The 15598-nt window shown below is 32.9% G+C and overlaps 2 protein-coding genes across 2 annotated transcripts; both read left to right on the top strand.

Annotated features, from left to right (window-relative positions):
- The first annotated feature begins 8276 nt into the window (after positions 1-8276).
- avp (arginine vasopressin) lies at positions 8277-11811 on the top strand. Its single transcript, XM_059504332.1, has 3 exons — positions 8277-8486; positions 11295-11496; positions 11579-11811. Exons 1-3 carry the CDS (start codon positions 8361-8363, stop codon positions 11716-11718), a joined length of 468 nt encoding a protein of 155 aa, XP_059360315.1. The 5' UTR covers positions 8277-8360; the 3' UTR covers positions 11719-11811.
- Positions 11812-12793: 982 nt separating this feature from the next.
- On the top strand, positions 12794-14781 carry LOC132098164 (C-C motif chemokine 28-like). Its single transcript, XM_059504335.1, has 3 exons — positions 12794-12887; positions 14322-14442; positions 14518-14781. Exons 1-3 carry the CDS (start codon positions 12818-12820, stop codon positions 14609-14611), a joined length of 285 nt encoding a protein of 94 aa, XP_059360318.1. The 5' UTR covers positions 12794-12817; the 3' UTR covers positions 14612-14781.
- The last annotated feature ends 817 nt before the right edge of the window (positions 14782-15598 follow it).

The following is a 15598-nucleotide window of genomic DNA, read 5'->3' as shown; positions in this document are numbered from 1 at the left end:
TTCGAGAACCCGCACCGAAGTCCCGATCTGAATCAAATGATTCGCGAACACGCACCGAAGTCCCGATCTGAATCAAATGATTCGCAAACCAGAAGTCCCGATCTGAATCAAATGAGTCGCGAACACGCACCGAAGTCCCGATCTGAATCAAATGATTCGCAAACCAAGTCCCGATCTAAATCAAATGAGTCGCGAACACGCACCGAAGTCCCGATCTGAATCAAATGATTCGCGAACACGCATCGAAGTCCCGATCTGAATCAAATGATTCGCAAACCAGAAGTCCCGATCTGAATCAAATGATTCGCAAACCAGAAGTCCCGATCTGAATCAAATGATTCGCAAACCAGAAGTCCCGATCTGAATCAAATGAGTCGCGAACACGCACCGAAGTCCCGATCTGAATCAAATGATTCGCGAACACGCATCGAAGTCCCGATCTGAATCAAATAATTCGCGAACACGCACCGAAGTCCCGATCTGAATCAAATGATTCGCGAACCAGAAGTCCCGATCTGAATCAAATGATTCGCGAACCAGAAGTCCCGATCTGAATCAAATGATTCGCGAACTCGAAGTCCCGATCTGAATCAAATGATTCGCAAACTCGAAGTCCCGATCTGAATCAAATGATTCGCGAACACGCATCGAAGTCCCGATCTGAATCAAATGATTCGCGAACCAGAAGTCCCGATCTGAATCAAATGATTCGCGAACACGCATCGAAGTCCCGATCTGAATCAAATTATTCGCGAACCCGCACCGAAGTCCCGATCTGAATCAAATGATTCGCGAACACGCACCGAAGTTCCGATCTGAATCAAATGATTCGCGAACCAGAAGTCCCGATCTGAATCAAATGATTCGAGAACACACATCGAAGTCCCGATCTGAATCAAATGATTCACAAACCCGCACCGAAGTCCCGAACTGAATCATATGATTCGCGAACTCGCACCGAAGTCCCGATCTGAATCAAATGATCCACAAACTCACTCCAGGATCTGATTCAAATATTTCTTAATAAATGCTTTGACGTCCCAGTCTGAATCAAATGATACTCGATACATGTTCTGAAGTTCCCATCTGAATCAAAAGATCCACAAAGCTGATCATATTTTTAGGTAATGTTTAAAAATAGCCTATATACTTTTATTCATCAAGGATGCATTAAATTGATCAGTAAAGACATTTATAATGTTACAAAATACTTCTATTTCAAATAAATGCTGTTCTTTTTAACTTTCTGTTCATCAGACAACCCTGAAAAATCAAATGTATCAAGTTTACTGATGATATTTAACAATTTTCTGTATTTGTGACCAAATAAATGCAACTCTAGCAGAAAAAGCTAACTTCTTTCAAAGACATTAAAGTAATTATAATTATTCTAAATATTGGACTGGTAGTCAATATATTTACTTTATTATCATGACACGCAGCCCTAATTTGTTAGGAAATTAGGAAATGTCGTAATTTGTACTTTGGTCTAAATTAAATTTCACACACTGCAAGCGCTGGTTCGTTTCTGTAGGTTTTGATGGTAGATATATATATTATTTTTAAATGTTTGTCACATTAAACATTCTATGTACTACAATAAACTTCATCATTTGATATGTGCTCTTTATTCAAAGTACATATTGCTTCTGTGTAAGGAACTGTTAGATTAAATTGCATTGAATCCAGTCTCTGTGGTCTCCAAAACCAGCGCTCATCTGACACCTAAAACGTATTACTAAAGTTTTAGCTCTGCTTGAGAGTTTAACCAAAGAAGCCAAAGAAGAGCAGAAAGCAAGAGGCAAAGTGTTGATGATAAAAACAAGCCAGGTTTATTGAAGAATCCTAATTGCTTGAGAGATGCATGACATGGTTTGTCATTGTAAAACCCCTCCCTGAGATTCCTTTAAATAACCTGATGGTGAGTAATACGAGAGTTTATCTCTGTATTGTGTCTTGTGTGCGTCTGAGCTGACCTTGTAAAGTTCTCTACCAAGAAAACACGTCTGTGACAATCTTATATGTGTTCTTGTCATTCATTGGTCCTTCCACATCTTTCCTTCAGGTCTGTATGGAAGCTGCTACAGAATAATAAAATAAGATAATGCTACTTTTTCGTTCACAATTCAGACTTTTTTGTTGCAATTTTTGGTTTACATCCCATAGTTTGAATCTTCTTCTTGCGTTTCTAAGAAAAAAAAGTGAGAATTATGAGTTAAAAAGTTGCAATTAACTTATTTTGTGTGTGTGTGTGTGTGTGTGTGTGTGTGTGTGTGTGTGTGGGTTAAAATGTTACAAATGAAAAAATCCAAAGCAACTTGATGCTTTCAGATTTTTACATTCTTGCAACTATTGTGTTATAATTAAACTAAGTAACACTGCTTTTGTTTTGTCGGTTCATTCTTTCAATAAAAACAAAATGCCTCTTTTAGCCAAAATATTTGTCAAGGCAATATCAATTCAGCATATTTTAACTTAGTAACACAAAATATAAATGTATTTTGTTAGCCATATATATATATACAGTATATATAGATTTATAGGACACTAATATCTGAAGTGAACCATGCTATCCTTGTTTGTAAAGGACCAATCATCCTCCACAGCGAAGCAGATCATAATTGACCTCCTTTCTAATTGTTAACATTTTACTAATTTACTAATTTTTTCTCAGTACCTGTAACTGAATACAATTACATTTATTTTCTAATTAAATTATGTAATAGTTACTCCCCAACACTGGCGCCATCATAGTTACTTTGTCTGCAGTTCATGAAATTAGGCCTAAACAATATATTTATTTATTTTACATAACTATAGTTATATAATTTAATAGCATTTTTTTTTCACGCCTTATTTCACGACTAAATGACATGTGGGAGACCATTTTCAGGATAATTTGTATATGATTATAAGAGTGAATATTGTAATACAAAAGTATTTGTAAATAGTTTCACAAGACACATTTTTTTACAGTGTTTTCTTCTTTTTCTAGATTCCCTGAATTGGTCTGTTCATAAAGTCGTGGCATTAAATGTTGCATGCACTGCAAAAAGAAAAAAAAAAAGATTTTCTTTATCAGTATTTTTTGCCTTGTTTTCTAGTATCTAAACATCTATAACTCAAAACACTTCAGAAACAAAATGAATGCACAAAGTCTTATTTTCAGAGTACCTGAACAAAAAGAGTTTATGCTTAAAACAAGAACAACTCTCATCTGTCAGTGACCAATGATATTTCTCTTTTAATAAAGGTTATTTTTTTTTTTATCCTAAATGTTGACAGATTTGTGGTAATGCATGATGTTTGTCAGGTTTTGCTGTCGTGTTTCAGTAAATGTTCTTTTAGTGTTCACAATGTTTCAGTATGATTTATAGTACAGTAACGTCTGATCTTTATCACTATGCATTCAAAGTGATTGATGAGTTTGCTGTAATTTGTTCTTCGTGTTCTTTCCAGGTCTCTTCTGTGTGTTCTGCTCTTGTTCTCTGACGGTTAACTCTCTGCCCTGCGCTCATCTCGGAGAAACACACATCTGATCCTCATAGACTGAAGATTAAATGCCTCCAATCGAGTGCATTCAATCGTATATTACACTGAAAGAAAATTGCTAGTACATTTCAGTGACAATGAATTGCACAAAGTTTGAAGCAGAAACACTGAAATAGTATTTTCTGGCAAAACGGGTTTTCCAAAAATCATTGTTTTATGTGCAACTTCAATATTTTGTAGTTTATATACACTACTGTTCAAAAGACTTTTTAAGGGTTCTAAAACAAACTGCTTACCAAGGCTGCATCTATTTGATCAAAAATAGAGTAAAAATAGTGAAATATTATTCTAATGTAAATCCGCTGTGTTCTGTGTGAATCTGTGTTAAAGTGTAATTTATTTCTGTGATGCTCCGCTGTATTTTCAGCATCATTCCTCCAGTCTTCAGTGTCACATGATCTTCAGAAATCATGAAAATATGACGATTTACTGCTCGAGAAACATTTCTGATTATTATCAATGTTGAAAAAAAAAATGTTGTTCATATTTCTGTGGAAACTGTGAAAAGAGGATTCACAGATGAACAGAAAGTTCAAAAGAACAGCATTTATTTGAAATAGAAATCTTTTGCCACATTATAAATGTCTTCACTGTCACTTTTGATCATTTTAATGCATTCTTGATAAATAATTTTTTTTGTTAATCATTTGAAAGGTAGTTGAATTATTTTCAGTATCATTAATAATAATCAGATTGTTTCTCAAGCAGTAAATCCGTATATTAGAATGATTCCTGAAGATCATGTGACACCGAACACTTAAAATTCAGCTGTGCATCACAGAAATAAATTATATTTTAAGAGATTTTCCCACAGGAACAGCTGTTTTAAATAGTAAAAACATTTAATTGTTTTACTTTATCATAAATGAAATAAACACATTCAGGGTGAGTGGAAAAAATGCTCACTTTTGATCAATTACATGTATTCTTGATTAATAAATAAATGTATTCTTTTTTTTTTATAATTGTTAAAATGATATATCTCAAATCATTTTCCATAGGAAGCTGTTGAATGTGAATGCCGTTGTCTGGAGAAGTGAATGAAGAATCCTTGAGCTCGCTGTGTTCGGTGGAAATGATTGGCAGGAGATTGAAGAAGCAGCACAAGGCTGAACTCTCTTTGTGTGTGTGTTTGAAAAGCTCTGACCCCACTGTAACGATAAACCCAAGTCTTCCACACACTCCTGAAGGACACACACACACACACACACAACTACTATAGATGCTCACTATAAACATCCAGCAGAGAACCAGTCCTGAGTGGAGTCAGACGGGGATGCTGTCGCCATACAAACCAGACCATAATAACCTAAACAATAAACTTCAATGCCAGCCCACTGTCTTCAACAATCTCATGTATTCTGAGGGGTCAAAAAAATATTCTGATGCAAATGTAGAAAGGCCTAAAGTGAAAATGTACTTGATGTTCTCAGGGAATGACGAACGTTGCACAGCTCAACAACATTTCCATTTACTGAATGTGCAGCATTTGATTATGAGCATTATTAATGCACTGCTTCTAAATAAGGTGAGTGATCTCTGTGCTGTCTGATTAGGCCTCATTTGCGTCGGGACGCTGATGAGTTTATTATCACTCATATTCTTAGATTTACAGACGCGATGCTCCTCAAAGCACGTCTGACTTCTCCAGCTGTTATTGGATGAAATTGTTCTTTTGTTGAGCTGTGTGCGCATAAACAATATGGAAATGCTGGATTATATTAGTGTTTGTGAGCTGTGAATACTGAGCAGGCATTTCTGCTGTTTAGTCCTGCGTTCAGATGAATCTCATATCTGTTATTTCTCAGCTTTGACCTTGCACCCGCTCGTATTACACATTAACCCTTTCAGTCCCGAGACAGACACGCCATGAGTCACTTACCATTTAGATTAGTTTTATTTATGTGTGTAGAATTAGTTTTAATTCAATTTATAATATATAAAAAATGTATTTTAAATATAGATTTGATTAGAATAAATTTTTAACACAAATTAAAAAATAAATAAAAAAATTAGCAAATTATATATATATATATATATATATATATATATAAACGAAAATTAAGTCAAGTGGGAAAATAAACATACATATTGAAAAAAATAAAAATAAATAAAGTTTAAAAATAATATTAATTTTTTTATTTAGGTTTTCATGATAGTAACTAAAATTAACTGAAATAAAAATTAATAAAATGTAATTTTTCTAAAAGTGAAAACTATTGAAAAAAATAAAAAACACATACAACAAAATTACTAAACCTTTCACAAGAATATAAAAATAAACCGGAAAGTATAAAAATAAACACTTAGAATAATAATAATAATTGAATTTTTAATGTATTGATTTAAAAAAAAAATTATTTCTATATAAAAAACTATTTTAGTACATTTTTTTTAACATTTAATACACTTAATAAATGTGTTTTTATTAAACATTTTCTTTTTACAATCAGTGCAAGAAATATATATTTAAATATGACGTCTTCATAGCAGCAAAACAGTAATATTATATTAACCCTCTGATGAACAGCTGTTCACACTGTGACCTTTGACCTTTACCCAAAGGACTGTCTTCTGTTTAAGATGATGGATGTGTAACTCATGTTGGAACAAAAAGACTGAAAGCGATTATTAAATTCTAGTTCTGAGGTTATAATACAGATTTAGGACTGAATTCATGCATCAGAAACACGTTCTTGAAGGTGAAGGTGTAAATTATTTTGTCAGGATCAGTTTGTCAAATGATGTTGTTCAGCCAAATTCTCATTAAACGTCACTCCTAATAATTTCTCAAGCAGAAACATGATGTTATGAACAGAGTTATTATAGTAACTGAAAGTAAAATGAATACCATTAAAGGAGTTCTTACTGGAAAATAAAATAAACATTAACTGAAATAAACCAAAATAAAGCTTTACATGCCTAAATTAACCTAAACTATACAGACATATTGAAAGAAGTAGATACTAAAAATGAGAAGAATTTTAAAACTTACTAAAAATAACATCAAAAAATAAAAAAATAAAATAAGTAAATAAATAATTTGATGCCGTTTTATGTTTATATATATATATATATAATATTAATATATATAAATTATTTTATTTCCTTTTCATGAAGGTTATCTTTATGTACTAAAGTAACTAAACGGAAATAAAAATTAATAAAATGTAGAGTTTTTTTAAGTGAAAACTAATGAAAAAAATAAATAGAAAACACACACAAAAACATAAAAAACACAATAAAAAATTATTATATAAATAAATGTTAAGTGAAATAAAATAAAATAATATAAACAAAAATGTAAGCTGATATTTTTCTAAAATACAAAACGTGTGTAAAACATTAAACCATTTCAAAAGTGTTTTCATTACCCAAGATACCCAAAAAAAAAAAAAAGGTCATAAATGTCTGAATAAATCATCTCTCCATTGATGTGTGGTTTGTGAGGAGGACAATATTTGAAAATCTGGAATCTGAGGAAGCAAAAAAATATCGAGAAAATCATCTTTAAAGTTGTTCAAATGAAGTTCTTAGCAATGCATATTACTAATCAAAAATTAAGTTTTGAGATATTTACACTAGGAAACGTACTAAATATCTTCATGAAACATGATCTTTACTTTATATCCGAATGATTTTTGTCATAAAAGAGAAATGTATAATTTTGACCCATACAATGTATTGTTGTCTATTTCTACAAAGTGAAACTTAAAGGGTTAGTTCACCCAGATAGCAAAATTATGTCATTAATAACTCACCCGTGAGATCTCCGTTTATCTTCTGAACACAGTTTAAGATATTTTAGATTTAGTCCGAGAGCTCTCAGTCCCTCCAAAACGACGACTTTATTCAGCATTGTCTTCTCTTCCGTGTCTGTTGTGAGAGAGAGTTCAAAACAAAGCAGTTTGTGATATCCGGTTCACGAACGAATCATTCGATGTAACCGGATCTTTTTGAACCAGTTCACCAAATCGAACTGAATCATTTTAAACGGTTCGCGTCTCCGATACGCATTAATCCACAAATGACTTAAGCTGTTAACTGTTTTAATGGTTTTTTTTACTTTTTTAAAATGACGCCATTACGTCGAGCGCAAAAGAACCGGTGAACCGTTTTCTTCAACCGGTTTATTGAATCGAACTGTCCGAAAGAACTACTTCGATTTGGTGAACTGGTTCAAAAAGATCCGGTTACATCGAATGATTCGTTCGTGAACCGGATATCACAAACTGCTTTGTTTTGAACTCTCTCTCACACCAGACACGGAAGAGAAGACAATGCTGAATAAAGTCCTAGTTTTTTTTGCTATTTTTGGAACAAAATGTATTTTCGATGCTTCAAAATATTCTAACTGACCCTCTGATGTCACATGGACTACTTTGATGATGTTTTTCTTACCTTTCTGGACATGGACAGTAGACCGTACACACAGCTTCAATGGAGGGACAGAGAGCTCTCAGACTAAATCTAAAATATCTTAAACTGTGTTCAGAAGATGAACGGAGATCTCACGGGTTTGGAACGACATGAGGGTGAGTTATTAATTACATAATTTTGCTATTTGGGTTAACTATCCCTTTAAGACTGCTTTTGTGCTCCAGAGACACATATAGACATATTTAACAAAAACAATAATAATTCAAAAGAGCAAATGGCAGATATGAAAGTGAAAACTTTAAAAAAGTGGAAACTGAAAGTGTTAGTAATGAGACTGGAGCAGCGGTGATGAGGAGGAGCTCCTCTGGTGCTGATGCTGCAGCTCTATATAAGCGTCCGAGAGCATCAGAGCATCAGTGTGTGTCGAGATGTCCGACTCTCTGCTGCCCACCTGTGTCCTCTGTCTGCTGGCACTCTCGGCGCTCTCATCCGCCTGCTACATCCAGAACTGCCCTCGAGGAGGCAAGAGATCCCAGCCAGAGCCCGTCAGACAGGTACAGACCAGACCTTCAGCACAAATACTGCCCTCATTCACTGAGGCTTTTGAAGACGTTTGACATAATTCAGAATGTCTTTTATTTCAAGTTCATCTGCTAGACTTCGTGCAGCGAAATGTTTCTTTAAATGAGATGAAACATTCATATTCACATATTCAAAATTATAACATGCACTATTCGCAGCAAAATATTCATCAATATTTCATGTATTACAGTGTCTGTTTCATGTTTCACTCTTGTATTTACTAAAACTAAAACCATAACATTTATGTTTTTGTTACTTGGAATAAAATAAAACATTATCTGAAAATAGAATAAATAATAAAAAAAAAGTAATCTTTTTTATTTCAGCTAGTTGCAGAGGGAAACATTTCTAAGATATATTTAGTTTAACTTAATGCATTAAAATAATACAATTTTAAATAAAATTAATAAAAATTGTGTGACATTTAAAAAATGGAAATAATAAAAAAACTAATTAAAAATGTATTCAACAACAGCCTAACATAAACTATGGAACATAAAAGAAGATGATTTGAGAAACATCTCGTTTGTTCATGCATTGAAACTCATTACTCATTAGAAACTCATTATCGAAATATCCGTTTAATGTTTTTATTATTAATATTATTATTATCATTGTTAATGATACTTTAAATAAGAAACTAAATCTGCCAGCAGATGGCAGTAAATGTATCATTTGATTCGTTCAAACGACTGATTCATTCAGGAATTAAGTAAATGGCTCTCTTTATGAATGGGCTTTGAATCATTGATTCACTCGATTCGTTCAAAATTATTTTGATTAATTCAGAAACTAAACACCGCTGTGTTGCACAGAGATACACAACAGTTCTGCTGTGGCTTTAAAGGTAACTATGCAAAACTGAGCAAAACAAAAAACAAAAACAACAACATAATAATTTTGTGTTTAAAATATAACCCAACATCAGCTTTTAATAGCTGAAATGTGGTATAAAATCACGTTTAAAGCTGCAATCCGTAACTTTTGATGCTCTAGCAGTTAATAAACAAAACTCTCGGAGGGTCAAAGGTCAAAGTCTTGCAGAGGAGCATTGTAGCCGGAACTACTTCTCTCAGTTTAAGTCAATGGCGAATCACACAGGGACTGTGCTCCTCCGAATCCAGTCTAAATAGTCCTAATATAAACACTTATTAAAGGTGTACAGTAGTGATTCAGGACAAGCCAAATACAGAGTTTAGAAAATTGATTCATGGTGTACTCGCTTATGATAGAAATTGTTAACACAAAAAAGTCACAGACTGCAGTGATATTCATAACAAACAGCCCTCGTGTAATACTGCTCTCACTGCTCGTATGATATCGCTTATCATTTCATGATATAAATATGAGACATATATACATACGGGGAATTTCTGCACCAAAATCTTGAATTTTTGGGCATAACTGCATTTATGGAGTTTTTGCTCTTCATTATATTTGTCAGCTGTATCTATATGTACTATATGTATATGTGCATATGTATATGTATATGCATATGTGCTATATGTATATGTTCTATATGTACTATATGTATACGTATACGTATATGTATATGTATATGTATATGTACTGTATATGTATATGTACTGTATATGTACTATATGTATACGTATATGTATATGTATATGTATATGTATATGTATATGTACTGTATATGTATATGTATATGTATATGTATATGTACTGTATATGTATATGTACTGTATATGTACTATATGTATACGTATATGTATATGTATATGTATATGTATATGTACTGTATATGTATATGTATATGTATATGTATATGTATATGTACTGTATATGTATATGTACTGTATATGTATATTTATATGTATATGTATATGTACTGTATATGTATATGTATATGTACTATATGTATATGTATATGTATATGTATATGTACTGTATATGTATATGTACTGTATATGTATATGTATATGTATATGTACTGTATATGTATATTTATATGTATATGTATATGTATATGTACTGTATATGTATATGTATATGTACTGTATATGTATATTTATATGTATATGTATATGTATATGTATATGTACTGTATATGTATATGTATATGTATATGTACTGTATATGTATATGTACTGTATATGTACTATATGTATACGTATATGTATATGTATATGTATATGTACTGTATATGTATATGTATATGTATATGTATATGTATATGTATATGTACTGTATATGTATATTTATATGTATATGTATATGTACTGTATATGTATATGTATATGTATATGTACTATATGTATATGTATATGTATATGTATATGTATATGTACTGTATATGTATATGTACTGTATATGTATATGTATACGTATATGTATATGTATATGTATATGTACTATATGTTTATGTACTGTATATGTATATGTATATGTACTGTATATGTATATTTATATGTATATGTATATGTATATGTATATGTACTGTATATGTATATGTATATGTATATGTACTGTATATGTATATTTATATGTATATGTATATGTATATGTACTGTATATGTATATGTATACGTATATGTATATGTACTATATGTTTATGTACTGTATATGTATATGTATATGTACTGTATATGTATATTTATATGTATATGTATATGTATATTTATATGTATATGTATATGTATATGTATATGTATATGTATATGTACTGTATATGTATATGTATATGTATATGTATATGTATATGTATATGTATATGTATATGTATATGTATATGTACTGTATATGTATATTTGTATGTGTAGTGTCCGGCGTGTGGTCCGGGGAATCAGGGCCGCTGTCTGGGCCCCAGTATCTGCTGCGGAGCCGGTCTGGGTTGTCTGCTCGGGTCTCCAGAGACACTGAGCTGCATGGAGGAGAATCTGCAGCCGGGCCCCTGTGAGACAGGGGGGGTGTCCTGTGGGGCCCGGGGCCGATGCGCGGCTCCTGGAGTCTGCTGCGACTCTGGTGAGCAAAACATCCCATCATGTGACATTACACACAAACTGCAGCTCCTCTAATGCTCCAGTGCATGTCTTCTGTTTTCCAGAGAGCTGTGTTCTGGATCCAGATTGCTCTGAAGACGTGGGATCTCATCTGACTGAAGACAGCGAGGCTCTGAAGGGTGTTTCTGGAGAAATGCTGCTGCGTTTGCTCAATCTAGCCACTCGGAGACAAAGACCCTTCTGATTCGATCATTCATCCAGACAGACACATGTGTCACTCAGTGCTGTGTAAATACTGTATGTAATAAACTGACGTGAAAGTCAATTTGTTTTGCTCGTTTCTTATTTCAACTGTTTTGGTGTAAGTTTATTGAGCCGTTTCTTCCCTTGTGTGATGATAATACAGAGATTTCTGAGAGTATTTACTCAACTAACATATAATCTCCAGCCCAAACCAGCTCCTAATTCCTCCAACTGTATTTCTGAGCCTGAGAGATCCTGCAGATCAGCTTCGAAACCCTTTTATTAAAGAAGAATTGAGTATACACTGTATTTAGCTTTATGCTTTAATCACTGTAAAACCCTTCAGATGATTTAAGACAGCTGTCAGAAAACCAGAGGAAGGAGTTGCATACAAAAAGAAAAGTAAATTTTTTATTTTCAGATATTTTCAAATTATATATAATAAGTAACCTAAAAAACTCACTCAAAAACTGCACGTAAATTTCAAAAATAATTGTTTTTTTATTATTAATTGTTAACATTTTTCAATAGTCTTTGTTATATATTTCTATATAACAAAATTCTGACATTTTTCTCAGTTGCAAGCAAAAAAAAAACTAAAGTCAAAATTGTGAGATAGAAAGTGAATTAATTTTTTTTTTCATGGCAGAAATAAAAAAAAAAACACAATTGCAAATTGTAAACTCAGAAACTCAATTAAACCATATATAATAAATCAGTTAATTGATCCCTTTAGATGACTCGCTCTTCTGCACCCATTTTTTGACCTGAATATGATTTTCATATTCTAATAAGTGGGATTTCTTGTAAGGTCAAGGGTGAAACTAATGTAACAATATCAAGAAAGAAAGTAAAATAGACAAGCTTGAACATCCAGAGCAATTACTGAACACACCCAGAGACAGTGAAGAACAGCACAAATCAACACACTCCTAATGACAGTGTCACGCATAACCTGCAGCAAAAAGATTTCACAACCGATTCGTAAAATAGTTTTCTTTGGTGTAATTGGTGATGAGTCCGGGCAAGCCTGGCGATGAGGGCAGAACAGCCTTTAAATGAGCTTTCCTCTGTTCATTCACACTCAATGCTGTTCAACCATGGAGCTCAAAGCAACATCTGTGCTGCTGCTCGTCTGCGTCACCTTCATCATCCTCACCAGCACTGAAGGTCAGAATCTGCTAAATCTCAATCAGGTTTACCACTTTATGTTGATGCAAACTGCAAAATGTAATACTGACTTTTATTAAATGTTTAGGTTTTGCAATTTTGGGTTATGCATTTGCTGCTTTTACTTAAAGGTGCTCTAAGCGATGCCGGGAGTCGTAACTTCTTGTTGACGTTCAAATTGTTGTCAAACAAAACGGAGGCTAGCTAGACCCTCCCTCCTCCTCATCCGTGCACTAACCCCCCAAACCCATCCCCCAAATCTTTCTTGTCGGTTATTGGCTGGAACAGTTTGTTATGTTTTGTTTTTCTTGTTGTTTGTGGAGCCTGTGGTGTCTAGAGAGACCCCGTTTTTTTACAGTATGTTCAGGGGACAAGCAGCTAGCGGATAGTGAGGAGATGTTTGCTGGATGTGACAAAAAAATTTTGGCCTAAAAAATGTGTGACATCACTTAGAGCACCTTTAAGGCCAGTAGCATTTATTTTTATAATGCTTCACACAACACAGATTCTGTTCTGCAATAGCTCTAAAAATACAATTATTGTATGCCAAGCACATTTTTGCTCATGTGAAGAGGATATTATTTGTCTATATACGAAAGTACAAAGCCTCTAAATTATAAATAATAGTTTAATTAAAATACATTAGGATTTGTGCCGAATGAGAAGTAGGCGAGCACAATTAATGCCTGGTACTTTCAGTTTCGCTTTGTTTTGGTTTCTTTAGGTTTATATGTATATATCTAAAATAAATAAACAAACAAATAAATAAATTGGAACTGGGAAATAAAGTTAGGCTAACTTTTCATTATTTTTTTTAGAATAAATAAAAAACAATTGCAAACTCATTCACTGTAACTGCAAGATATAAACTTTTTTTAATCTTGCAATTCTCTATTACATCCTAATGAGTTTATATATCATAACTTATATTATAAATCATTTATGTTATATAAAAAATAAAGGTAATTGCAACTTTTTGACTCACAATTACAACTTTTTCCATCAAAACTATGAAAAAAGTCAGAATTTAGATAAAATAAAAAAATAAAATAACAAATCACAATTGACTTTTTTTTTCATTTTTTTTTTCATGGCAGATGCCTAATACCTCCAAATACATAAAACTGCAGTCGCTCATATGCACACACGCACTATCACAACTGCTACAGCATCTGTAAGCTCCTGTCAGTAAAGTCATTTGTTTGATTGCCAGAGACACACATACCTTTAGCAGCTTGAATAGATGGTGAGTCACTGTGGAAAGCAGAGACACTGTTGTGACATGCATCTCTCTGCTTTTTGGGAACATCAGACATGCCCTCTATATAAAACAAGACTTGTCTGTCTCTGTCCTTCTTTCCTGAACTCAAATCATTCTACATTTAAGGAGACTATTTAACTTTCATTCAATGGCAGATGTTTCTTTTGTTCCAGCGGATGCCATTCCAAATTGCTGTCTGAGAGTTTCAAAGCACATCCGTAATGACCAGATCCGTTCTGCTTACAAACATAAGATCCAGCACAAATCTGGTGTCTGTGACATCGATGCAGTGATGTGAGTGTTTAACACACAAACACAAACACAGATCAGTCCTGTGCTGCTGCTTTAACTGTGTTCACTTCTCTACAGACTATACGTCGGAAAGAAGCAAATCTGTGCTGATCCCAGAGTCTTGATTCGTATGAAGAAACTCGAGAAGAATCACAAACCCAAACGGACTTAAGCGAAGACTGAATAAACATCATCATCTGTTTTATAATGCATGAATCTACCAGCAGTTTCAGTACTTATTGATTGCATGTTTTAAAATTCCTTTTTTATTTTTTTTTTCTACAATATACTGTATATATCCTTTGTATGCTCTGCTTTTTAATGCAATAAAATGTCTTTTTCCAGTTTTGACTCTACATTGGTTGATTTTTCACATGAACCCAAACAAATAAAAGAACTAATGTGAGATAGCAAATGCTTTAAAATAAATGTTTTGTTTTTATTTTGATTAGAGCATTATATGTTTATATTCTAAACACTTTTCTGATACTATATTATTCAAGTCTTATTTTTAGACACTGGTCTATTTTGGGCTGAGATTTAAAGCGAGCAGAGATGTATAAAGTACTAGAGACCCAGGCTTGAGTAAAAGTATGCTCTATCAAAAAAATGACTTGAGTAGAAGTTGAAGTGCTCTTTAAGCACCACACTTAAGTAGAAGTAATAAAGTATTCAACATTTGTTGTACTTAAGTATTGCAAGTAGTCTATTTGAAAATTTACTACTCAAGTACTGAAAGTAAAAGTACAAGTATTGTGTTATGTAGTTATTAAAGAAAGTAGTCAAAAGTTTGAACATATTGTTTTTACTATTTAAAATGATTAACCTAAAGGACAATCACAATTCCTTTGACTGTAACTTTTTGTAAACAAAAAAACAGATTGAAGGGTTAGTTCGACCAATTTGCAAAATTATGTCATTAATAACTCACCCTCATGTCGTTTCAAACTCGTGAGATCTCCGTTTATCTTCAGAACACAGTTTAAGATATTTTAGATTTAGTCTGAGAGCTCTCAGTCCCTCCATTGAAGCTGTGTGCACGGTCTACTGTCCATGTCCAGAAAGGTAAGAAAAACATCATCAAAGTAGTCCATGTGACATCAGAGGGTCAGTTAGAATATTTTGAAGCATCGAAAATACATTTTGGTCCAAAAATAGC

The sequence above is a fragment of the Carassius carassius genome, chromosome 21 (assembly GCF_963082965.1).
Source record: "Carassius carassius chromosome 21, fCarCar2.1, whole genome shotgun sequence".
In the NCBI taxonomy this organism is placed as follows: Eukaryota; Metazoa; Chordata; class Actinopteri; order Cypriniformes; family Cyprinidae; genus Carassius; species Carassius carassius.
The sequence above is the reverse complement of the archived record's forward strand: the minus strand, read 5'-3'. Positions and strand labels throughout refer to the sequence as shown.